Source organism: Eleginops maclovinus, chromosome 10, assembly GCF_036324505.1.
Source record: "Eleginops maclovinus isolate JMC-PN-2008 ecotype Puerto Natales chromosome 10, JC_Emac_rtc_rv5, whole genome shotgun sequence".
Taxonomy (NCBI): Eukaryota; Metazoa; Chordata; class Actinopteri; order Perciformes; family Eleginopidae; genus Eleginops; species Eleginops maclovinus.
This window is the reverse complement of record NC_086358.1, coordinates 12,472,166-12,497,739: the sequence shown is the minus strand read 5'-3', so window position 1 is coordinate 12,497,739 and position 25,574 is coordinate 12,472,166. Positions and strand designations below refer to the sequence as shown.

Below are 25,574 nucleotides of genomic sequence, written 5' to 3'. Positions count from 1 at the left end.
GGCCTTAAGACACACTTTTGAGAAGCACAATGAGTGAAGAACCGGAGAGTTGCCGCTGTAAAACCAAAACAAGGAGCTGAAAGATGCTAGAACACTCAGTAAAGCTGAGGGGAAACTACAGGGTCCGGGATAATTCTCTGTGAGTTGATCTTTTTCTGAATAAAAACATAGACATTCTCACGCCCACAGGCTTCATTGCTTACATTAACGGATTGATTAATGCAATACAAACAAACAGTGTTCATTGTTTTTCTTTTTTATTGGGTTGTTTCTTTTGTGTTTTATGTGTCATTTGGAAAAAGAAAGCTTTGGAAGTGTTGGATAAAAAATAATGCAAATAGGGAGAAGGGGATTGCCACTCTTTGTATGGAAAATTAATTTGTGCATGACAAAGTGCGAGTATAATAGATATAAAAAAACAATGTCCTAAAGCTAAGTGGACAAATGATGTCATTCCATCTGTGGGAAGGGTGGTGATTTTGAGTCCTAAGAAGTTATTTTTAGTAGTGACAAAATACAAATTGAGCTCATTGGTGGGAAAATGCTGCAGAGCAGAGTTTGAAAAATGATTGTATGAGGATTTTCCATGTCAGGAAAAATCCCAGAGCACATAACTGCACAGATTAATGAATCTTCTCCCATTTAAAATGAAATCACTCAGTGTCCGTTTAGTTGCAAAAACTTTATTATCTGTTTGATGTTTTCTTTGACATTTTCACCCATAGTTCTAGAAAAGTGGGGGTCTTGCAGATTTGGACCCATTCCTTTGATATCATACTGTGACTGGTGCCAGAGAACAGCTTCATATACACATTCGATCAGTGATCACATGACTGGTTGCAGTTTGGATATACTAATGCAGTCCTCCTGACCCAACAGTCCGGGTCGAGGGAATAGGCCTCCTGAAACCGATATATAACACTGCAGAGGGGATATGGTCCGGCTTTGTGTGTGCAGTGATCCATCATCAAGTTTTCTACAGGAGGGTGCAGGCTGACCTAGACTAACATGCTTACTCTACTATCACCTCATGCACCGCAAAGTGTGTTGTCTAGGAAACAGATAATAGTGCATTAAATGTTGACATTGTCCCTTTTTCAGTTTTTCGTTATGCGAGTGTGTAAACCTTGTTTTCATTCACGTTCTAGTAAATGACACAGTGTTTTGCAACAAATTAAAAGCATGGGAGCATAGAACATCGACAATGTGTGAGCTATACATTAAGGTTTTACAAAACAAACAACTAAAAGCTTCACGAACGAGGAGAAAGGGGCTCGTAGAGATTATGTTAAAATGAGGATGAACCAAATGCCAGCTAACAGTCACCTAAATCTCACCTTTAGGTTCTCAAATTCACTGTATCATGTTTTCCCCCATAAATCCCTTCACAATGGCAAAAAACAAAATCACAAATAAAATTAAACACATTGAAATGTCTGGATTTGAATGCAGGACAGTTTGAACTGCAAGAGATGAAGATTGGTATTGCTTGGTGGTTCTTGTTGGATTCCAGTTGCACTAAGATAATACTGACATGCTAAGATGGAACTGAAGAAAGAGAGTATGGCGTGGTTGGTGTGTTTGTGTGTAAAGAACCAGTTTAGGGTTCGAAGTTCATATTGAATCTCAGTTGAGATGACAATTTAAATGTCATGTACATTCCCCTTCTAAGAGAACAACGTTCATCGTCTTACATTCGTTGTGACGTGCCTTTTTTTTTTTTGTCTTTCTTTCCAGTCCATTTCTGTTCATTTTGGCCGCCATTTCCTGGCTCCTCCGCCGCCTTACAAGTCCGAGGCTGTTTGGAAAAAAATGGCGGGAAAGAGAAACATCTGCAGAGGTTGAAAGCTGCATGCGAAGTCAAGACGGGAGCTCCCTGATCCGAAGACAAGAGTCAGCACGTGTTAGTTCGCCAAGGTAAGGTAGTCCGGTGTGAGCTGACTTTAAAGTAGTGTACAAACACTTGTTCAACATACAGTTTATAAGGGAGAAGAAGTACATCAGTAATAAATCAGATTGCCGATCACAGTAGCCCCTGACTGTTTGGCTGGTAAGAGTAGAGCGGAAAGGAGAGGAGAGGAGTAGCATGTATTTTCATAGATATAGTGTCACAATACAAAGCTCTCATTGGTTAGACCTACAGGTAATAAATAATAACGTAGCAGTGGGCTAAATACAACAAAATCTAAACAAAGAAAATACACTGAGCTAAAAGTGCACTGACGACAGCCATATGATGCCCTTCTGTTCCTCTTTCCTCCTCTTTCTGCTCGGGAGAAGTTTAGTGCCAGCAGCGACAATCAAGACAGATGGTATAGGGGGGTGGGTGTGGGGGTTCCCTGCAGGACAATATCCAGCAATGCAGCACTATGGCAGGGTAAGCTGACTCTGGACGGAGAAATCTGGTTTTCTGTGTGTGTGTGTTTGAGTGTGTTACACAATGAGTGGTCCGCGGCGGGGATGTTTGGGACTCTGGCCGTCCCGGTTCTCAGCCCCCTGCTCCTCCATGTTGATGTTGCTGGTGGAGCTGTGGTGGGCGGGGGGCTCCAAGACAGGCCTGTAGCCCCCGAGGTACATCAGGCCTGATGGAGAGAAGGACACGAAGAGACAGAGCAGGGTTATGTTGCAAAATTGTCACCCAGAGGAAATGTCTTTTTTAGGATGCAGTTGGAAATGGCCCGGACAGGAATTGACAGGGAGATAGTCCCCACCTATTGATCATTGTATAGTCAAAGTAATTGTTCATGCCAAGCTCATAAATATGGAGATGTCCTGATTTTATATGTTTTACATCATATTAAACAGAATATACTGTATAACCTTGGACTACCAAGGATATTATTCACTATTGATCTGTTAATCCTAAATATAATAGGCAGATTCATCATCAACAAAAATAATTGTTGGATGCAGCCTTACATAGCAGGGTACTATCTGACTATATTTTTTACTCATTTATTTTTTTATCATGCCCATAAGTTTACATCCAATTTTTTTCAGGTTGAATAAAAAAAAAAAACTATCTTTTTTTTTGAAATAGTGACACAATCGAGCAAATGTATTCTTACTGAAGTAAATGTAGGCTAAACATTACTTTGCAAGCCTTATCCTCCTATAAATGGTAAACTAATATATTATATACAAACAACATGTACCTATTAATCAACATCACAATGCATCACACTGCAGTTAGAGACATCTCAAAGGCTCTAACATGAACTGAATAACAGTAAATATCAGCCAGGGGATGAATTTTATTATTGATAGTTTTATGTCTCGACCACGGAGGATATGAATAATGAATAGCATAGGCAATGAAAGCTGCCTCAGCTCAACTATTACTGTGCAAATTGAAAGTATGAGAAAATATAATATAAGCTCTGGGCTGTGATTCAGAAGAGATACATGCTGCACTAACACAGCGAGTATGCATCACACATAAGATATTTGATTATGTGGTGAACAGGTAAAACAAGTAACACACACAAAGAGGATGATTATTATGGTGCATGCAAACTACAAAGTATCACCCTGGTGTCTGATCTAGCATCTAGCCATAACTCCATACCTAGTCCTCAATGTGCACTGGGCACGACTCCTCATCTGTCCATCCAAAAGAAGGCAAAAGAAGGAAGAGAAAGACAAGGAGAGGAGAGAGGTAGGGAAGGAAAATGTCCAGGAAAAGACACCAAAAAGATGTGAAGAATGGCAGGAGGGAAAAGAAGAGAAACAAAGAGATAACAACACATTTTTACGACATAGAAAGAGAAAACATGTCACACCATCCACCATAAAGGACCAAAGGGGGGTGTTAGGTTCAAGGGGGTGAAGGAAAAAATCAGGGGTTTGGAGGCTCAGAACTACCAGAAGGATGCAGAGCTAAAGGCTGTGAAGCAAGTTTGACCTCAACTGTTTGGAAAATAGTAAATCAACAACAAAATGGGCACCTTTAGCTCTCATCACAGTAACCCGCCGAGTGCTACAAAGCAGGGTGGAGGATTAGGAGAGGACGGAGGGAAGATGGAGGGCTGTGAGAATGAGTTGCAGATGTTTGGCGAAGCGGCTCAGAAGCTGGCAGACGCTGAACATGAACTTCAAACTCTGGGATCGACCAGACTCTTTACTCTCTCACACTCAAACAGACCGTAAACACAGCATGCAGTAAGCTTTCATCAGACACATAATAAGATACACGCACGCACACACACACACACACACACAATCACAAGGACGTTGGCTAAAGGAGGGAGAGAGTGCACAACTAACCGGTGCTGAAAAAGCAATGAAGCATCACAACACCAAATAGGGTAGGGATGAAGAGAAGAAGGAAGGTTCCAGATCTTCATGCTAGGCAAAGATGCCAGTCTTGGTCGCTAACTGTTGCTAATTAAAACTTCTAATCATTTTCTTGTTTATATTTAGTTTTTTTGCATTAGCAGGTTAGCAAAGCAAGCTAATGTATCAAAAAGCCATATTTATTTCTTACTCATGCATTCTTTCTCTCCTATTACCCCCCCTCATCTACCTAACTCCCCCCTCACTCTCATGCCCAGTCCTCCGCTCTCATTGGTCCATGTTCGAGAGGTTGCCACTCACCGGCGAATCGGCTGTCGGGAGCCTGCTCATTATCCAACCCCAAAGAGGGCGTGTCACAGAGGGCGACGCCCTGATTGTTATTGGCCAACTCTGGACACCTGCTCCGCCCACCTGCAAGCGAGGGCAAAGGTCAAACAAGAGCAGCCAGGCACAGCAGGGAGGAGTGGGGCAGGCAGGGGAGGGGGGGGGGGTGTCAAGAGGTGGAGGGGTGTGTTTGGCCATGCTGGAACGGCATGAGGAAAATAATAAATTTGAGAATATTTCTGCATTTCATCTATGCTGAGGTGAAGCTTTTGGTGATTTCAAATCTCATGGGCTCTGATTCTAGGTGTCTTTAGAAGACTTTGCTTCATAAAATTATGTGTGTGATCGGATACCTGCAAAGGGTATTTAATTGGACAGAAAGACATGTACAAAATCGACAGGAGGTTGAAAAAGAAGAATTAATTCAGCAGAAGAGACTCAGTTTTGTCTAAATGTGTTAAGGGTTGTTCTCTGGTAGTACAGTTATTTATTGGTTAATTACTTTTTTTTTGGCTAACAAATGGCAGCATGGCAGAATGTATGAAAACTATATAATTAAACATGTGGAATGCAGCCACAGTATATATAGGGCTGGGTGATTTGATAATATACATGTTTTTTATAAATGTTGTTATATGTGGTAGCTAATCACTTTAAACTCTTGTATCATGTGACATTAGATTTGTAAGGTATTCAATAAAATAAAAAAATCATGAAATAAAGTATTGTTTAAAAAGGATCTTCATAATCAAAATATATATATCATGATTGAGGTTTTCCTCCGAATCGCCCACTTTTTGTAAAGAGATTTTGATATATAATGATATGCACTTTGATTTACTGCACTAAAATGTAGCTTTGATCGCCCACAATGTTCACTTCGTTTAAAAAAAATTGAGTCCCACTGACGCTGCAGTGAAGGGGAATATTATTTTAAAAAATGAACAAACATTTTGGGATACATTCCATTTGTGGGTATCATTTAAAATAATTAACCATTTTTAATTTAAAGGTCCCAACATGAAGTCATATACTCAACGTCTTCTGATTTTATAATTAATGAGGTAAGCCGACAACATGAGCTACAAAATAATCATATTAGCTGGATTACCATGTTGCTGCTGTTCCCAGCATGGCCTGATAACAGACACTGACATGTTTCATCCAGTGCCTCATGCCTGCAGCAAGCCAGTGTGTGTGTGTGTGTGTGTGTGTGTGTGTGTGTGTGTGTGTGTGTGTGTGTGTGTGTTGTGCTAATGAGGGAGAAGATGAACTGGATGATTGGCAGCTCAGCACAGAGACACAGGCAGGGCACATACAGAGGCTGTCTGGCAGCGCTGGTGCGAAATGCAAACATACACCCTACAGCGCGTGTGCACATTCACAGTCTGTCAGGCAGCTCAGGTCCGCTCGTGTCCTAAAGAACTGAAAGGTCATTCGGTATTTTACAGGAAGAGTGTTTCACGCTGGCCCCAGCAGTCACACACACACACAAACTCATTTAAATACACACATTTCAAAATGGAGGTGACCGCGTAGTTTCTCTTCAAGACTTACAGGTCAGGGTTTCACACTCTCTTTACACCACAACACTTACTTTAGCACACCACCAAGCTCTCTTTCTTTCACACAGACACCCATACACAGATGGAGCAAGAAGAAGCTTTGACATCATGATGCAGCGGCTTAAAAAAAGCAAACGATGCAGAGCTTTTGAAGGGCAAACACGTAAATGATGGACTTTATACAGTAAATCCTCAAGCGCACATACACATGTAAACTTCTTATACTGGATAATACAGCGGTGCAAATCATGCAAAAGCAAGCATTAGTCTTGTGTGCAGCATAACCTGATCTATGCAAAACAGGAGCCCTGTAAGTGCTCATTTCCTGTTATAAATAAAAGAATGCTCCGGTCGATGGGAATCAGTCGATATTCAATGCTAATCATCTGATTACCGGTCATTAAATTCAGCAGTAAGAAAACATTGATTGTAAATAAGCGGAATCGTATCAATTAAAGTCACTCAAACAGACTTTTGACTGTTTTGATCTGTCAGCTGTGAAACCCAAGAAAAAGGACTGATTTCTGTTTCCTGAGCTCTCTGACTCACTCAGGCAGAACCTTCAGGCCGCTGCTGTTTAAATGCGGTCCTATTGTATGAGATTAATATTAGAGGCAATGTAAAATTTCAATTTTAAACAGGATTATTTGTGGATGTAAAAGCTTTCATTCTTGCCGCCTTCACTGTAAAGTAGACCGAAGTTCTATTGCACACAAACTGTATGAGAAGCCACGCAATTCAGCTCAGAAAATGCATATTTTCAGCCAATGTAACGTGCATTTTGAAACGGACTGCCCCATCTAGAGGACAAAATCTGACATAGTATTCCCTTGTTTTAAGATTGTTCCCATTTCTCAGCCATCATTCAAAAATATTCACTGACAGCAACAATATATCAGATCAACCACTCGGTTCCTAATATATAGTTTGTATGAAAAGTTGCATTTCTTGTTTACTTTGCATGAGATCAACAAAATGCAAAGGGAGGTGAGAGGGCAGGAGTGAAAGGTGAGGGGTGTTAACCATAGTTACCTTTCCCATTGGATGGGGAGGAGCAGTCCTCTTCAGTGACATCATTCCCCTGGAGAAAACAGAAAAGGAGCTAAAGACTTTAGGGCTTCAGGCTTCATATCTAATGTTGACATACAATCTAAATCAGCATCATATGCGTCAGATCTGTCTTTTTTTGTTAATTACACCACATCAATATTTTTGGTAATATACTATTGTAAAATTATGTTTTAGCGGTAGCTGCATTTGATTATTTCTGGTATAAACAAAGTGCAAAAGTCAAGATAAACGTTGTTAATTTTAAAATTCAAAGCATGTTTTTTACATAGCAAAATATTGCGCTTCAATCCACATTTGTTGGTGTTATAGCTTTTTAAAAACAACATCTTCCTTGCATTCAATCAACTCCAGCTTGCTACACAAAGGGATGCACATACTGCTAAAGTCATTATCAAAGATGATAAGATAAAACAATTGTAACTATTTGAATCACTTTATGCCATAAAACCTTTTCAAACTTTATAACAGTTGTACATATCCTCCTTGGAACTTGGGAAAAAAGGATCTTCCATTTTTCTTTTTTTTGTGATTTCCTACCTATTTAGGGATCTTGTTTTTTTTAATTTAATGTTACAGTATGTCCACTGTAGAGTGCGTCAAGACCATTTAAGTGTGAAAAGACAGCCACAATTAACAGGTAAACAATATAATAGATTATGCTTATAGAGTGATATTGATACAAGAATAAATTCATCTTTATTAAAAAAATAAATGAGTAATTGATCTGAACATTCCTGTATATTTGGCCTATAAAAAATAGTTTGGTTTTTGGTGAATGCTGCCAGAGTCAATGCACCAGGGAAAAGTACTTAATTGGATTCCAGTCTGCACGGGTTGTAGGGTCATCTTGACTTGTTTTATGGAGTTGACCATATTCATTAGGAACAAATTTGCATTCCGAGGCAATTTGCATTTTTCATGGCACCACTTAAAATAAATAAACTACAATAAAACATATATGCTACTCTTGGACCAGAGAGGGCCACATCTTTCCTGCTGGTCCCTATCTGTCTCTGTCTCTGTATCTGTCTGCTCATCTGAGCCTCCTGCATCTTCTCCCCTCTTATTTTTCACCCTCTATTATCCCATCTTATCATCATATGAGAGCTCCAAATCTCCCAAAACACAAATTATTGAAATGCTTTCAGAACTAATTATATTAACCTTAACATGCTAATAAACAACAACAATGGTCCATCAGTGTCTTACTCACCTCTGAGTCTTGCTCCTCCACAGCCACTGAGTAGTTTTGTTCCTTTGGCTCCTGGGAAAACTCCTGAATGAAGGACACAAAGGAAACCAATGTGTTAAATAGATTTAAGGATCGAGAAGCAAATTCTCCTCCCTCTCTGGATTCTCACCCCGCCCTGCTGCGACGGTCCTCGGCTCTCCATGGGGGCGTCCTGGTTCTCGTCGCCCTCGGCATCTCCGCCCTCGTCCCCCCCGGGCTCACCTTCAGCCCCAGCCAGGTAGGACCCTGACATGGAGGACATGGTGTCAGTGCTGATGTGGGAGTGCTGCGAGTGGGACGAGGCCATGGACATCACTGACTGGACCAGGCTGGTGCTCACTGGGTCTGACAGACAGACGGACACACACATCACGGTCGGGCTCCAGCTCCGAGGACTTTTTTCCTCTGGTTGCCAGGGAAGATTCCCACGATCATCTTTTTTTTTAAGTAATAATTTTACCTCCAGACCCTATTGGATGTTCTGGCCATCTGTTCTTTGAAGTGAACACCTTTATTATTGTGCTTCCCTCCGTATTTTATTTCATTACACTTTTCATGAGGTAGTGAATATTTTAAACTGTATAGTATTCCCATTTATTTTTATTAAAACAATTCTACAGCTCTGTCAGTGACATGGGATGGACTACACAGGGTGTCGCTTTATGGAGCCTTTTATTCCAGCTGGAATAACAGTCCTCTTCCTGTTTTGTTTCAAAAAGCCATTTAGCAGAAATCCCATAAAATCAGATCCAGTGGCTATGGCGTTGAGTGCTAAGATGGTACAACCTTATCATTTATTTATGTTAAAATGCTTGGTGCAGCGCCTGGAGGGTTTGTTTTTTTCCTCCTCAGCCTCGGTTGCAACATGAAAAGGTAAAATGTTTTGGTGGACTACTGTGATGCAGCATTAAATTCATGCCTTGTTGATATTGACACAAAATGTTATTCGGTGCAAGCAGGTGGGATTGCAGTTAAGGCTTTTCCCTAAACGTGCAGAAATGAGTCTTACATGTAAAATCACATTTATGTAATATGATTCATGTTCAAGGAGTCTTAAATACAGAATGAGCTCCTCCGCCCTGAGAGACTTTTTATCTCTTTTTTTATTTGTTTCTGCTCGACTCACTGAATATCTGATGATTTTCTTTTGTCTTTGTATTTAAACATTGCTGTGATTTTTTGGTGTTCACTAAGACTACTATCATTATAATATTTACTACTATTTATTGGATTTAAATGTTTAGTTGCATAGGGACAGGTACATAACATAAACCAATGCCACACACTACAGCATTATAATATTGCTGCTTGTTTAATAGGCCAGTTGGTTTGTGTTCATGACACCACTACATCAGTGTTAATGTCGGTGTCATTTGGAAAATATCTTATTCTGGGTCTGCAGTGTGTGACAAAAAGTGTGTTGTGATTTATATTGCTGAATTACATGAATGCATCAAACTGATGCTGTTGTTTGTCTTCTAGCAATACACTAGGTTTATGGTTATGTTGTGTGTGTGTGTGTGCATGTGGTGTGTGTGTACCTTCAGGGGAGGTGATGGTGGAAGACAGTGGGGTTCCTGTGCAGGAAGACTGGTCGATGGCTCCAGAGGAGGAGAGAGTCAGGTTCTCGCTGTCTGGAGTCACTCCGTTCTGTAACAACCGGAGGCGCTTTTAGAGAGGAGCTCACAACACACTGTATGTACACAGCCACAGCTTTTAGAGGTATCCGACAAATTGTTTTCTATTCGTCTCTGTTTCAAGAATCATACAAACACACACCTCCTGCTGGCCTACGGCAAGTTTGTGGCGACAGGCCTCGGATTCACTGCAAGATTTCTCGTCCTCCTCCTCAGGAAGCACAGATGAATTCTGGGAAAGTGACCTAAAATAGACAGGAATAACAGTGAGTGGATTTTAATATAATGAGGGCGATTGTTTTCCATTCAGAAACTAAATTTAAAAAATATTGTTTAACTAGATAATTTTTTTAATGTTCATAATAGGATATTAAAATAATATTAATAATAATATAAAAAAACTCAGATTAAAATAATTTTATAAAAATATAAATTTGAATGCAAACATAGGTTTAGATTTGTTAATCATACTCAACATGAGGAGGATATTGTTCCGGCAATAATTAATAAACAAAAAAATATATTCATATACACATTTTTGTCTGAATGTAGTAGAATTAAGAATAGAAAATACACTCAATACTATTTTTTATACATTTTTATGATTTTAGGCTTATCTGCTATCCCAAGCATTAGCTGCCACTTGTACTCACTTTGAACCACTCTTCTTGAGTTTGAGTCCCTGACTGGAGTTGGAGTGGTCGAGAGGGGAGAGGGAGCGTGCCGGTGCCGGGTGAGGCTCACTGCTGTACGGAGGCAGCGTCCCAGTAATGTTGCTGGGACCGGAGTGGAGAGGAGGGGGATTCACAGAGGAGGTGCTGAGGGGGCCGTTCAACGCCTCCAGGAGAGACACCACCTCATAGCCCGGAGGGATGTGCTCCGACGCCTGAAACCAGGACGGGACACTGGTGAGTTCACTGGGGCTGGGAATGCTCATTATCTTATATATATATTCAGGTTTTCTGTGTCAGCGATGTCTCACCGAGTGTTCCTCCGAGTCAGAGGTCTGTGAAGTGATGACGGGGTTAAAGCTGGTGGGTGACAGAGGACTCAGTTTCTTCCTCATGGCTCGGATCTGCAGCAGAGCTCTGAATGCTGAATAAAAAAACAAGATGACATGTATTAATTATGACCCATCACTTCGAGATATAGGCAGATACAAAACATTAGAAGCTGGTTTTAAGTCACTATGTCTGTTCATTGTTTGCTTCAAGTAAATTAAAAATAGAAAAAACCTAATCTATGATTTAAGTGAAGGTTTTAGAAGTAATTGGTGTATTACAATTTTGAAGTATTTTAATATCGTCCCTTAAAAATCATTATTAAATGCTGTATAATATGAGTTAGTGCTTATACCTACTGTTATTATCAGCCTATAACTTAGTATAAGTATTTTATATACATTATGGATGTATTCAGGAATACAATTATTGTAATAAAAAACAAGTGATAAGATGCAGGTGGGAAGCAGCAATTTTTGAATATAGATTCTTCCATTGCTGATGGGAACTCACGCAGCCTGCAGATGGGGCAGCAGTTGGCCTGGTAGCGCAGAGTGTCTGCGCAGGCGTTGCAGAGACACAGGTGTCTGCACGGGAGGATGAGTGTGTCTCGCACATCCGACAAACACACCACACACTCAGCACTGTTGTCACTGATCTCATCGTCAGCAACCTGGAGATGTAAAAAGGATTGTAAAGTGGAACTGCAGAAAGATTTATTTTACCCCACTATCATGGCACTCCTGACGCACTCAAAGAAGATAGTGCTGTCTGATATTTACCTTTGATTCTTGGCTGTTGTATTTGTTCTCGATCCCATAGATCTCCTGCAGTAGATAACTCACTCCATCCACCTGGGATAGCAACAGTGAAGAATAAAAGTTGGTTTAGACGAGGGAAACAAAGCTTTGGTTCATCTGTGTCTTTGAAAGCATAAAGAATGTTACACAAAAGGAAGAAGAAGAGAGAATAAAAGTATTCACCACTTGTTTCTGCTTCAGAGGCTTCACACAGTAGCTGCTGTCCATGTGCTGCCAAAGAAAGCATCACATGTTCATTCATTTGTAAAATTCTGTCAAAAAATGGTCCCAAGAATCCCTTAGTTTTTTTTATTCTTGAGAGCACAACTTGTGATTATGTCTAAACATCCAGCAGTGCATTTCGAACAGTAACCACAAATTGCAAATGTATCATACTTGCAGACGATTTCCCAAAATGTAAACATTTACAAGCTTCAAACCAACAATAAAGTCAGTGTGTGAAGATTCTATAGTTATCATATCAGTTATCATTATACATTTTATCTTCTTGCGGCTCAAAAGTCTAAAAGGTCATTTCAGAGCTATTTCAACTGTATGCTGAATGATTCTTTCTTAGTTGCTGTCCAACAATAATTTATTCTTCAATAAATATCTTCTGAAATGTTTTATCATTCTGCTGATGATACAGCAGAGAGCAGTCAGTGATCAAAGTTTGCAAGACAAAACTTATTTCATCACCACACACCAGTGCTTGATGCCAATATTAGCATCAAGTACTAGATAGTATCCGGTATTTATGAAGATAGCCGTCATAAAACCGGAAAACAGCAAATACCTTCAACCGCTTGTGACTCAAATAACTATATATATTGAAAAAGGTAACTGAAAAAGGTTGTGTCAATAAATGGTACTTGCTCTATTTGAGAGGCTCGGAGATGTCTTTCTTACCTTTTCAAATGTAGCCAGCAGTATGTGTGAGTGGCCCAGATGTTCTGCAGAGATAATTAAAAACAGTGGAGCTTAAACTTCTGCAGCTCTACTTTCACATCAGACCATAAGTGTGATAAAACACAGTCACTCACCATCCCCCTCGTCGACAACAGCCTGCACCACCATGGGGAAAACCTCTTTGTCCATGTCAAAGAGTAGCTGAGGAGAGAAACCCAGTACATTTATATCTGCAGTTCTGTAAAGTATATGTTCATTTTTACAGGCCTGTGTTTCAGTTGCTCACCTCCTCGTCGGCCCACTCGCTAAGGTTGACGGTGTGTGAGGGCAGACAGAACTGCTGGCACACTCCCCTCTTAAAATGCACCGTCTCAGACTGCAGAGAGCTGTCCTGAGGCAGGTACCTGCAGGAAACACACACACAGTCAATGCACAAAATACATGATCGACATGTGGAGTATTTAATGGTTGATTTCAAGTGCATTCTGTTTAAACTAAAACAGGTTTTGTTGTATAAGTAAAGGAATTCTACAGATATGCTCTCATCTTTCTCATTTGAGAATTAACATTGTAGGCTAAATGCATCGAAGGACCACCTGCAGACTGAAGTTTGAGATGCAGATTTGCATAAAGCTTGCGTTGCTACTCATACCAGGTCTGTTAATACAGGACTGAAACTAATACAGTATAAATGAGTTGATGCGAAAATATGTGACCCCAGTTGATTTAAACCGATACAACAAAAATATACCAGATATATGCACAGAATTCACAGAATCAAGGGGAACATTGTTTCACTGTATTTGGCAGTGCATGAAGATTAACGTGTTCTGGGAGAAAGTACAAATAGAGAAGATCATTTCAAAGCTTAATTTACTGGATCCAAAGTGTTTTGATGTTGGGTTTATATCAAGAATCTTCACCAAACCCTGTATTGCATTGTTTTGGAATAAGGCTCTCAGTCCAAACATCACTCATTGGTTGGGATGGATGCTGTCAGGCCTCCCATTGGAGAGGATATCCTATATATTAACACCTAAACAGCATGTGTTTGTGGCTCTTCTTTGATTATGTAAAGGATCTGAATTTATCTAAAGGTCAAGAGGATGAATAGATGAATAGATGCAGTGCTGGTGCAGTTCCAGAGACGGTGTAACTGTTTTTTTAACGCATATTTTTTAAAATTATAACCTTGTATTATACAGATGAAGCATATTTGTTTTTGTATTGTTGTATTAAACAAATCCCAATAAAAATATTGCAGAAAAAATAAATACTAACAAAACCAAATTGTATCTGTTGATCACAAAATACGTATCCCCTTACACTGGCACTCCACTGTGAAACTCCTCCATGGCCTGGTAGTAGATGGTTATGGCCACCTGTGTGTCAGCGTCAAAGGTGAACTCTACGTTGTAACAGGCCCTGTTCTTCCCCGCCGCCTCGTCACCCGGCAGCTTCAGGTCCTCACTGCACCTAAGGGTTGGGCAAGAGGAGATAAGGACAAAGGGAAATGTTTTCAAGTAGAGAACAGAAATATGAGCAGGATCAAACTCCATTTTATGTTTGAGTAAATGATTAATGGAGAGTACTTTTATCACACGGGCGTTATCCCAGCTATAGAGTGCTTTGAGTGTTAACAGTCACACAGAAATGATCTGCCACAGTTGGATTCAGTTATTGTTTGATGACATGTAATAAACATATTACCATACTTCATACTTCAATGTGTTTTTTTACTTTACCAAGTACTGCTGAAGTAGGTTTGAAAAAACAAGAGAGGTGCGTACCGTACGAGCCGCAGAGTGTCCTTACGGATGTTTATAAGACTTCGTAACGTCTTAACTGGTTCCTGAGGGGGAGGGGCTGCGTATGGGAACTGAAAGAAAATAAATGATACATGTTATGAGAGAGAAGAGTAGCAGCATTCATCTCCCCTCAATCTGCCCCGACATTCCTCTCTTGACCACAGGAAAGTCAGGGTTACACAATGGCCCCGGCTGCCTCTGGTTTAACCTTAACACGAGTGTTTCGGTTGGTCAGCACCCGCGAGATCCGTGCTGACAAGTGCTGAGGCACAGCGAAAAAATCTGCCCAGGTTGGGTCTTTCCAGGGATGAGGCTGACACTTCAGACAGTGTTTAAGCACATATCTGCAAACGCAGGACCTTCTTTAGCATAATTTTCCTAAGTGGCCGCTACCAATGAAACATTAAGTAACCTGGTGTAAAAATGTCACACACCCTTTAAATTTAACCCAATCTGTTTCACTTCTCAGCACTCTTTTGCTGTGTGTTTGAAGCCAGAAGTTGCTGACTGGGCTTAAGAGGAGAGTTGGTTTGAGGAGAAACAGGCAGGATGTGGTTAGATACCTCTGCACTACACGCCATCATCTGTCTGTGTTTGTGTGTATATACATATTACTTTGTGTGTCTGTGAATGCCACCATATTCACTACTTTTACACATCTGGGCTCAGCGGAAGTCACGCCTGTAAACTAGACAAACAAACACACGGAGTAACAGATGCTGAAAGGAAGCCTTGATTAGGAAACTCACAGGAAACATCACAGCAACACTTTCATACATGCTCAGACGGAATCAAAATGAAATTAAAATCTTTGGACTGTTTTTCTTTTCAAATACACATGGTTATTTATAAGATCTAACAGGCAATTTTCAATAACTCTCTAACTGGTCTACTGCCAAGGTAGCAGCTCTGTGAGGCTGTTTTATTATTAGCAATCGTCTTTGTTATTTTGTTGTACTGTATTCACTCAAATGTGAAGCTTTTCTATACTTTAACACTTTAAGTAGCATTAACATTCTTTTTTTCTGTAGTTTAGTATTGTGTTTTCTTAAATACCGTTACGTATTTCATAAGTTTGCAACCTATCCTGTTGAGTAAACTAAAAATAAATGTCTTTTGTGTAAAAACTCTATATGGTCTTCATAACATAAACATGGCATTTCAAATGTAATTTCCATTTTTCATTGAACTCACCTTATACAAGCTGTAAATTTAATACCAGCATTATTTTTGATTTATAAAGAAATCTACAACCTGCTAATGTTAGTCACAAACATCTTCAATTCACGGAAGTGATGCACCTCATGCTTGCAGACATCTCTGTATTTCCATTTGCTCACAGCCCCAGAAGTGAAGTGAAACATTAAACACAAAGTTTAGCTCAGCAGAAATTTATATTTTTGATGGCCCCACATGAAAAGCACCTATCAAAGTTAGTACAATCCATCTGGACGGGAACATGGATGTGTGTGACAAAATCCATCCAATATTTGTTGGGACACTTTACAAAACCCAAAGATGTCAACCTCATCACGGTGCTGTTTGAGAAGGATGGTGATCACCAAAGACAGTGTAGTGAGTCATGAGTGAATCATTAATGTCTGTATAAAATGTCATGGCAATCCATCCAATAGTTGATTCGATATTTCAGTCCAAAATACAGTGGTGACCGACTCTTATTGATTCTAGCAAGGGTAAACGTCCATTTTGTAAATCTGTGTGCTTCAGGCAGGAGTTTCTGAAAACCCTAAATATAGCCCTAACCATTATCATATTTGTAGAGCGGTGCAGGCGGAGATCGGGAACACAACCACTGCGGTTGCTTTTATTCCATGGCACCATCTGCCTAGAAACAACCAAACATTATATAATGAAAAAAAAAGAATTGCCAGCTGCATCCTGTGCCAACAGTAGGATTATAAACACCCACATAATCGGGAGAAAAACTGCACTCCTAATTTTAGCCCTAGTCTAGACTCAAACAGCAGAGCAACTGAGATTAGCACACACAGTGACGGAGCTCTCCATATTAGCTCCCTCCAAGCCTGTGACCATTATTCATATGTGACAAATTCTCACTCTCCTCCCCAGACGTGAGCTCTTTTTGATCGGCGCCTCTTCATAGTTTAACCTTCAAGTTCATGATGAAGTTGAAGGAACCCTCCGGAGGAACCGTGGCTCCTCTGCCTCTCTGAACGACGGAGACAGCAGACTGACATTTCACTTTTAATTAGGTTGACAAGATGAGACATTGAAATACATTTCAATCAGTGACAGTCTGGAAGCTTGTTAATTGCCAATGTGGCTGGTGAAATGTACCAGCTGTTCAATGACGAAGAGATGGCTTCACATCTTAGTTGATTGTTAAAAGAGTCGTTTGACACAAGATTATTGCCTTTAAATCATCTATCAAGCCAAAATGGCAAAAAAGGCAATTTTCTCTTCTAGACGACACAAACTAGATAATGAAGATACTTTAGATTTATTATTTTTGTATTCCGTGCTTTGTTTAAATACTTTTTCATTCAATGTTTAATTTGGAGATTTAAAGTTCATTGTTGGCCTGAATGTTGACAAAAAAACTGCCTACAACATTTCAACTTAAAAGCCGAATGTGCCAAAATTCTTTCAGCAAATATTCTGAAAACATGAAAATGTGAAAAAAAAGACAACTCCTTGACAACTCTATCAGTCTCCAGGTCAAACTTGTGGTGAGATTGTTTGACGATACTCAGATGTGGGGCTGTATATTGTAATCGGCATGTGTCATAGGAAGTGGAGAAAAATACTGTATGAATGGCTTGAATCTCGTGTTTTCTGATCAGGAAAACCCCTTATCATAACAAGTCTTATCATATCAGTTTGTGGTTTGGTAGGCACTCGAGGTACACAAATGAAGCACTGAAAACTTGAGTTCCCTTTAAGCTGTTTGTGTGTGAGAACACCTACCGCCACAGGTCTCATCCCCAGGAAGTTAAGGTCTGTGTTTTCCCCAAACAGGTAACCCTCCGGATGGGTGGAGTCAAACTTCTCTCCCCCCATGATGAAATGGCTGGCGAAGTAACTTCCTGCAGACCAAAAAGTACAACATATTAATGACAGAGGTTAGTGGTGAGCGGCATGCGGATGTGTCTTTCAATTCTCATGCATACAATTATTTTTAAACCAAGTTACTGATCTAAGATTTTTTTTTATTACTATAAACATTTTTGCATTAAAAAACATTGTTGTTAAATTGATCATTAGCATTTGATACATATTTCCTTGATTTTTTCTTTTTACCTATTAAATTCAGCATCTTGAAAAGGGTAAAAAAGTCTTTGCATTATTGTGTCAAGACTGTGATATTTGAGGTTGTTTTTTTCTAGCTATTTAAATAATGAAGCAAAATGAAACCCGCCTTATTATCAGGCTAAATATTCATGGGAACGTTGAATACAGTACAAATGCACCTTTTTCACTTGTTATAAAAAATAAGACAAAAACATGGTCATTCTTTGCCAATTCTAAATTCTATCCACCGGACAATACACTGGCATGCAACAATGATATTCTCCTTAAAATGTAACTTTTTGGCTGTCCCCGTTATCCAGAAAAATCCAGTCTATGCAAAAACCAAATGATCTATATCTGCTCGAGCTTTACATTCTGAAAAAAAACATACTTCTTAGGAGGTCAGACTACATATCGCAGAAAAAACAGTTATTTATCTTTCCTGACTTCAACAAGAAACATGAAAATGATCTGTGAGGGTATTCTCATTGAGGTTGAGTTGTTATTAGGTCTATTTCAGCTTGTCCACTTCTTTACGAAGACTTTGGGTCATGGACAACAAAACTAAATAGACGCCTTAACTTTTAATCACAGGGTGAGCTAATATTCTAAGACTGTAATGGTGGTTTGCAGTATTTAAATACATGCTGGACAGGCAAGTCATGTATCTGCCGCTGGGAGGACTTAAATACTGGTATCTTTCACACTTATTATAGGTGACATTTCACTCGTAAATCAAATATATATTTGACATTTAACTGTATATCTATTTATGAATCTAGATTGTTTTTGTGGGAGTTGTGGAGATATTGGTCTCAGAGATGTCTTACTTCTACAAATATATTGAACAGACTCAACAGTCAATGTCCATTTCCAGAAATTATGACCCAGTAACTCAAGATTATCCACAGACCTATTTGGTTGTTGCACGCTATTATTCTGTGCAGTGAAAGTGTCTGTGGTGTAGTTTGGTAGAAAGAAAATAGTTCCTATGACTCTGATCACAACCAGGTCTGTTGATTATCATTAAGGCAGATAACTGTAACACTAGGCAGCTAACATCTAGTATGACAAAATGCTAAAGATAAGAAAAAGACATTCAAATGTTTGACTTTGTGGTGAATTGTCTCTTTAATGCTAGAGAGGAGGGTGGGTTTGGATGCTCGGACATTGAAACCATTCATACTGTAGAAAAAAATCCATGTACTAAAAAAAGCCACAATGATGAGGCTCTGGCTCCCACTCTTCATCACCTTATTATTATTTACAGCAGGTAGGAGAGGCAAGTTTGGCTGAGGATTTGTCACCAGATCCCAGAAAACAGGAACTGTGGCTGACAGATTGGTTTCAGCAGCAGCCATTGCCACCAGCTTCTTTCCTTCCCTTCCACCACCATTACGACCACACGGCTGCAACCAGGACTGTTACATCACAGATTCAGAGCCTGTGACAAAGTCAGCTAAATGATGTGACAAAAAAGGCTTTAATGGAAGCCACAAATCAACAGTTGTCCTTCCTTTCCATCCTTTCTCCAGCACATAATATCAATATAGATCCAAGATATTAATGTGATGTCATAAAAAAAAAAGGCCAACACACCACAGCTTGTTCCCTAATTTGGTTCCAGGTCTCAATTCGTGAGAGATTTTCGTTTGCTTTATATCCTTGCTTACAATATAGTGGAAAAGCAATAACATTATTTTTCTCACAATGAGATTTTGTGGCGGTAATATTGGATTACTGCTGAACCCTGGTGGGGAGCAGAACAGGGCGCTGCAATCAGAAAATGTCAAATGGAGGAACAAAAACAAGACAGATTGAAAACACAAGAGGTTAGTTTAGGGTCAATAGGACAGCTTGTGAGTAAGGTGAACAGAGTAAATAAGGGTCAGGTTTGGTATAGTTTGAAATTACTTCATTGTACCACCAAAATCTGTCAATTAGTCAACTGACAGAAAATGTTATCCATTTTAGCAAAATCCCAAAACGTTTCCAGCTTCCTTTCTGATTTCTTAATAAAAAGTGTTGCTGTTTTTTAAATTGCCTAAAATTATCAAACTAAACATCTTTCCATTTTAGACCTAACAAACAATGGGAATATTTTGTCATGGTCAACGTTTTCCACTATTTTCTAAAGTTTTACTGATTAAAAATTAAGTCATTAGAATCAAAGAATGTACTGAAATGTATCTCAAATGATTACACTTGATACCTGGTACCACGATCTACTACAATGTGGGTTTAAGTAGTCAATCTTTAAGTCAAACAACAACATATTATTGGACATAATTAAAATCTAATCTTTTTTATTAATTTATATATAAATCTAAATTTGCGACCTCTAATTTGTTTTACTTTTTCTCAGTTTTATAAAACATATACATGAAATATCTTGGGCTTTTTTACTTTTTGGAGAACTGTGAAAAACTAAACTCTGGGAAGTTGTGTTTAACATTTTTCCCTAGTTTGACATCATTATATGTTGTAAAAAGGATTATGTACGCATTGAAGTACACATAAAACAAACATTGGTTGATTTGTTGTAGCCCTTTATTAACAAAAATGATGATGTTGGTCTTTTCATGTTCCTTCTCTTGGGATCCATCATTAATTATTTATTTTAACAGAGACTGAGACAGGCATGATGCCATGAACACAGGTCCAGCTCATAAATGCACCACAATGAGAGTCAATGGGTATTTAAATTAGTTGCTCCATGGCCAATTCAGCAATGCAGCAGTGCCAGAAACAAATTAGAATACATGATAAAACGTTATGAATAAACATGAAGCAAGGCAGTATGCAATTTGAATATGAAAAGGAGAAATTAAGTCGAAAGAAAGCTCAGAAAAATCAGTTATTGGTCCTCTCCTCTCTCCACAGGTAGCTCCTCAGGCTTGAATGCCCTCCAGGCCTGTAGCTATAGGTAAGAAGGTGATGGTTCTGATGGTGATCCCTACTTTTCCAACCCCCTTTACATGCGTTTAAAACCACAAATTAATCATATGCACTTAGCTTCAAAGCATGTCAGTGTGATCTGCTTGGTGACTTACCAGATTTCGGTGGATAACGGTACACCGAACTGGACGGAATGTCCACTTCTTCCACGCCTATGTTTTGTCTGCTTGTTAAAGCTCCCATTTCCAGTCAAATAAAGACCACACGGATTAACTGGCATAACACTTCGGGTACGCTTTGTTCGCGGCGTCTCGTTTATTCCCTATTATTAAATCCAGTTCGTGCTGCCCTGCATGTCCATTTCTATCGGGTCCAAGCCCCGCAGTGAACGCGACCTTCCTCGGGGATTAGTTTTCCAGCTGCTTATCCTTCCCCGGTCAACCGCTTGTTTTTGAGGCAGAAAACAGCCGTAGTTGTCCCTTTAACAGCGGACAATCTCTCTCATGGTGAGCCGCAATCAAAGCGAGAAATCTCCGTGACTGGTTTTACTCTAAGGGCTAGTGTGTGGCTCAAAACAGACGTGTGCTCGACGACATGTCCCAGCCTTCTGTATGTTGATCACACGCCATCCCCGGTGCCTCTCGTTGTTGGATCCTGTCAGAGAGGTCCGAGGCTCCCCATGACGTAAGGCAGGCACAAATCCGGGCCGTGGTTTTTGCGCAGTCCTCCTCTCTCCAGCAGCAGATACTGCCGACCCACTTTGTAACGTGACCTTCCTACGCCAAATGTGCGAGTAGCGCTGACTGCAGTGCAGATAGGACGGCGCTGTGGGATACACACAGAGCAAAAACTACATTACCCTGTAAACACGAGGGGAAATTGGCAGTAGAAAACTAAATTTAGCGTAAAAAACGGGAAAGATTGTCGCTGTGATGCAAAACGGTTTTTTTTGGTACTGCAACAAGTAGTGCCACAGGGACTAAACTGTAAGACACCGACCCTGGATTCACAGTAACACTGTCCGGCATTTTTAAGTGCAACAAACACACTGTTAACTCATCACAACTAGCTTGTATAATATTTTTTAACAAATCTAAAGAGAACGAAGGTAGCGGTCCGTCCAATATTGTTGTTTAAAGCGACTCCCTGTCGACAGAGGGCAGTGCTGCGGCAGAAGTGGTAGAAGGTGAATCGTCGAGTAGCCAATCAGAGGAAGCCAACACGGGCGCAAAGAAAGAGGAAAAGGAAGCTTTATTGCCGCCATTTCACGTGAAAACAGTGCCGTAGAGACGACAGCCAGTGTCATAACATTGACAAAATTTGCAATAATTACACAAATTGGAACATAACAAGACGAGCATAACAGTGGGACCTAACGGGGTTGGGCTGAGCTGCTGTGTTGACTGGAGACAGAGACAATGAGCTACGGAAGGGCGCCGCCAGACGTTGAGGGGATGACCTCCCTGAAAGTGGACAACCTGACGTACCGTACTTCACCGGAGACTCTGCGCCGAGTTTTTGAGAAATACGGCCGCGTGGGAGATGTTTATATTCCCCGGGACAGGTACACCAAGGAGAGCCGCGGTTTCGCCTTCGTGCGATTCCTTGACAAGCGCGACGCAGAAGACGCCATGGATGCTATGGACGGCGCTCTGCTGGATGGGCGGGAGCTCCGGGTGCAGATGGCCCGCTACGGGAGACCTCCGGACTCCATGTACAGCCGGAGAGGGGCTCCTCCGCGAAGATACGGAGGGGGGTACGGCGGACGCAGGAGGTAAATACTGTGGTGAATAGTTTTAGCTGTGGCTTATTGTTGCTAAAGAGGAGTCAACATTGTGCAAAACAAAACTAACCTAGTTTTAAGTCACATGCTTGTTTTCCATGTAAATGTGTTGTTTCTCAAGTTGAAGCAACACTTTCAGTTTAACTGGACACTTCATTTATCACTATGTTACTATTTCGTGTTGTAGCTTTTCCTACATATAGATGCTATGGGTATATAATATAGTAAGTTTGCATCCAACCATTGTTTTACTGTTATATAAGTATTAGGAGCAATTGATCATCAATCGTTGATTTTGTAGGCATGGGACAATATTTCATATCATGATTATGCTGGCTAAGATATTTGCCATTGATGATATTATAAAGATTATTCTGGAAAATAGGCTTTAAAACCTAAAAATGTCAAGAGAATACTACATTGCATTACAGATAGCATCACCTGCATAACAAAAACCAAAATACAATTTAAAACAGCAAAGTTGTCTCAGACCCCATGTGAGGATATTCACGATTATCCCGATTTGTAAGTGATTTCTTTTCTCTGACAATAAATCTCCGTTTCCATCTTATGTTGGTTTGTTCTTCTCTCTGTATTCCCAGTCGTTCTGCCAGCCCTCGACGTCGCAGACGTAGCCGCAGCCGCTCCAGGAGCAGAAGCCGATCCCGATCCAGGAGCCGTCACCACTACAGCCGCTCTAGGTCTCACTCTGACTCCAGGTCAAGGTCTAAGTCCAAGTCCAGGACCCCCAGACGAAGCAAGACAAAATCTCCCTCCAAGTCCCGGTCCTCTAGGTCAAGGAGTCGAACCCCGCCTTCAAACAGGGGGTCCAAATCCAGGTCACGCTCCAAATCCAAGAGTAGGCCAAAATCTCCAGAAGACAACGGTGCAGAAACTTAATCCAGACTCGGACACAACATGACGGGATTCAGGGGGAAGGGTAAAATATATTATTTGCTTCAAATAGCATTTCTGAGATGGCTTTCTGTCATCAGTTGGGTTGTTATTCTGCAGTCTTGGTGCTACATGTCATGTATTTGCACAAAAGCAACAAAGTCTGCAGAATCCTTTTTTCTAAATGGTAAAAATAAGATTGGGACTGATGTTATCTACAGCCCTAGTTCTGTGTGTGCTTCACTTTGCATTGCCAATCTATGCACACACAGACAACAGGAGATTTGGGTTGATTGGACCTACTGTATCTTATATTTCAATATGGGCTGTATGGGAGGGACGTGGGGTGCTTCACTCAAAAACGTTCACCTAAATGTGGAATTCTTTCCTCCAAGCTGCGGAGTCCTGTTTGCAAAGAGAGGAGGAGGAGATGGGGGTGTGGCAGTGTGAGAGCAGTTAGTGTGTGACCCGCCCATGTGACCTGCCTGATTGCTGAGAGCTATGACAGTTGCTAAGGAGCAGGTCACCGAGGCAACGGTGGTTGCTATGGAGCAGGTCGTCATGGCAGTGGTTCGGGCTGTCAGTTGGTGTGTGAGGTGGTGTGGTGAGGTACGTTCGCGGGGATCACAGGCAGATGCACTGAGCAGTCAGTGCACACCTGTTCCTGTGGGTTCCTCTGCCTCACAAAGGGAACGGACCCCGAGGTTTGTTTTTCAAATTCGCCTGAGTGTAAGACTTGTTAGCGCTATTACTTTTTTGGGAAAGGGGGGCCGAGAAAGGTGTGTAAACAAATGTGAAAGTTACTAGAAATGTCACGTATAATAAATGAAGATGCCCAGGGAAAAATGCAGTATGATGAATGTTATTGTTAGCAGATCAGACAAGCACTGTTTAATAGTCACGGTCAGTTAGAGGAGTTACCAAAAAAAAGATTATTATTATTTTTGGCATTTCCTAACTCTGTTTTGTCTTTCTTTGCAGATCTCAGATGATTGAGCCTTTGCTGAGGACATCAGGAAGAGTCTCACATTGAGCAAGTGGACTCCACTATTACCACTGAAAGCAGACTGAAAGGTTATTGGAGCTTGGTCTAAAATGTTTAAATTTGACTTTATTTACAAAAAAACAATTTTGTAACATTGATGTGATCATTGTTTGTGAAGTTGAGCCTTTTGAAAGGGATTTAAAATATGTTTTTCTGTTGCTCATTTAAATTGGGTTTATCGAATTTTGGTTACCCTTGTACTTTTTAAAAATTAATTTAGATTTCCTTTAATTTAATCCCTTGTTTAAAAGTCTTTCTAAATTAATATGAACATTTTATTTTGCAGGGTGTAATGTTGAATGTTCAGAGCTTTTACATCTGTTTTACCACTCAAGGGAAAAAAGACTACAGTGAAAAACGCAAAACATCAAAATCACTTAATTTTGTTAATTTCATTATCCCGCAGACTACATGTTTTTCTTTTCTGTCAAATCTTTCTTTTCTGTCTGGTTAAAGTTGCTTTCCTATGACTCTAACCCTCTTTCTTGTGTATCTTTTGTGCACTAGGCGCAGTTGTGTAGCAGTTGAGTAATGCTGGTTAGCTGTTAAGATGCGGTGCAGTGCGGTGGTGACATGGTGTGGCGTGTTGCGGTGCTGAGTGCCCGGCGCTGTTCCGGGGCTCGACCCTCCGCTGCTGTTTGCCGGTTTGTAAGCTCAAGAGTATGGCAGATCATCTCTCCTGTCTTGTAATCTCTCTCTCTCTCTCTCTCTCTCTCTCTCTCTCTCTCTCTCTCTCTCTCTCTCTCTCTCTCTCACCCTCTCTCTCTCTCTCTCTCACCCTCTCTCTCTCTCTCTCACCCCCATATGCTGTACAGATTCTCTCCTTCCTTTTCTCTCTCTCCCCCATGTGGTTTATCCACTGTGTTAATAACTGGTTTTGCTTGCTTTTTTTAATTGAATCCAGTGTGACTCCTAGTGAAGGGTTTAATGGGCAGTCCAGGCTGCTTAATGAATCATTTGTGTATTTCATTCCTCTGTGAACCTCAAACGTCTTGTAATTGCTTTAGGTGAATGCAAATAAAACATCTGTCGTTCCAAA

At 40.4% G+C, this 25,574-nt stretch overlaps 2 protein-coding genes across 11 annotated transcripts; one reads left to right on the top strand and one right to left on the bottom strand.

Annotated features, from left to right (window-relative positions):
- Positions 1 to 667: 667 nt before the first annotated feature.
- On the bottom strand, positions 668 to 22,394 carry rnf157 (ring finger protein 157). 5 transcript variants are annotated; one of them, XM_063893084.1, is made up of 20 exons: positions 20,969 to 22,392; positions 17,592 to 17,710; positions 14,625 to 14,713; positions 14,161 to 14,310; positions 13,121 to 13,238; positions 12,969 to 13,035; positions 12,835 to 12,878; positions 12,109 to 12,156; positions 11,908 to 11,979; positions 11,639 to 11,798; positions 11,107 to 11,219; positions 10,778 to 11,010; positions 10,267 to 10,369; positions 10,029 to 10,137; positions 8,618 to 8,832; positions 8,470 to 8,532; positions 7,218 to 7,266; positions 4,597 to 4,707; positions 3,569 to 3,603; positions 668 to 2,582 (listed from the first exon to the last, which is right to left on the bottom strand). In XM_063893084.1, the coding sequence occupies exons 1-19, from the start codon at positions 21,054 to 21,056 to the stop codon at positions 3,569 to 3,571; spliced, it is 1,986 nt and encodes a 661-aa protein (XP_063749154.1). In that variant the 5' UTR covers positions 21,057 to 22,392; the 3' UTR covers positions 668 to 2,582. The 5 variants fall into 5 exon arrangements, with proteins under 5 accessions (XP_063749154.1, XP_063749152.1, XP_063749151.1 ...); XM_063893082.1 differs by lacking the exon at positions 3,569 to 3,603 and having other exon boundaries at positions 8,618 to 8,733; positions 20,969 to 22,394; XM_063893081.1 differs by lacking the exon at positions 3,569 to 3,603.
- On the top strand, positions 22,014 to 25,574 carry srsf2a (serine and arginine rich splicing factor 2a). Of its 6 annotated transcripts, none has more exons than XR_010166590.1 (4): positions 22,014 to 22,587; positions 23,199 to 23,536; positions 23,886 to 24,099; positions 24,472 to 25,574. XR_010166590.1 is itself a non-coding variant. In XM_063893094.1 (3 exons), the coding sequence occupies exons 1-2, from the start codon at positions 22,232 to 22,234 to the stop codon at positions 23,494 to 23,496; spliced, it is 654 nt and encodes a 217-aa protein (XP_063749164.1). In that variant the 5' UTR covers positions 22,014 to 22,231; the 3' UTR covers positions 23,497 to 23,536; positions 23,886 to 25,574. The 6 variants fall into 6 exon arrangements, 2 of the variants coding, with proteins under 2 accessions (XP_063749164.1, XP_063749166.1); XR_010166591.1 differs by having other exon boundaries at positions 22,015 to 22,587; positions 23,199 to 24,099; positions 24,472 to 24,564; positions 25,043 to 25,574; XR_010166592.1 differs by lacking the exon at positions 23,886 to 24,099 and having other exon boundaries at positions 22,016 to 22,587; positions 24,472 to 24,564; positions 25,043 to 25,574.

Excerpts from the sequence above, each read along its gene's own strand:
- rnf157 (XM_063893081.1), bottom strand. The coding sequence starts at position 21,056 with ATGGGAGCTTTAACAAGCAGACAAAACATAGGCGTGGAAGAAGTGGAC. Across the intron at positions 14,714-17,591 it reads TGGGGATGAGACCTGTGGCG|TTCCCATACGCAGCCCCTCC; the intron begins GTAGGTGTTCTC and ends ATTTTCTTTCAG. Across the intron at positions 14,311-14,624 it reads GACACTCTGCGGCTCGTACG|GTGCAGTGAGGACCTGAAGC; the intron begins GTACGCACCTCT and ends CCCAACCCTTAG.
- srsf2a (XM_063893094.1), top strand. The coding sequence starts at position 22,232 with ATGAGCTACGGAAGGGCGCCGCCAGACGTTGAGGGGATGACCTCCCTG. Across the intron at positions 22,588-23,198 it reads GGGTACGGCGGACGCAGGAG|TCGTTCTGCCAGCCCTCGAC; the intron begins GTAAATACTGTG and ends CTGTATTCCCAG.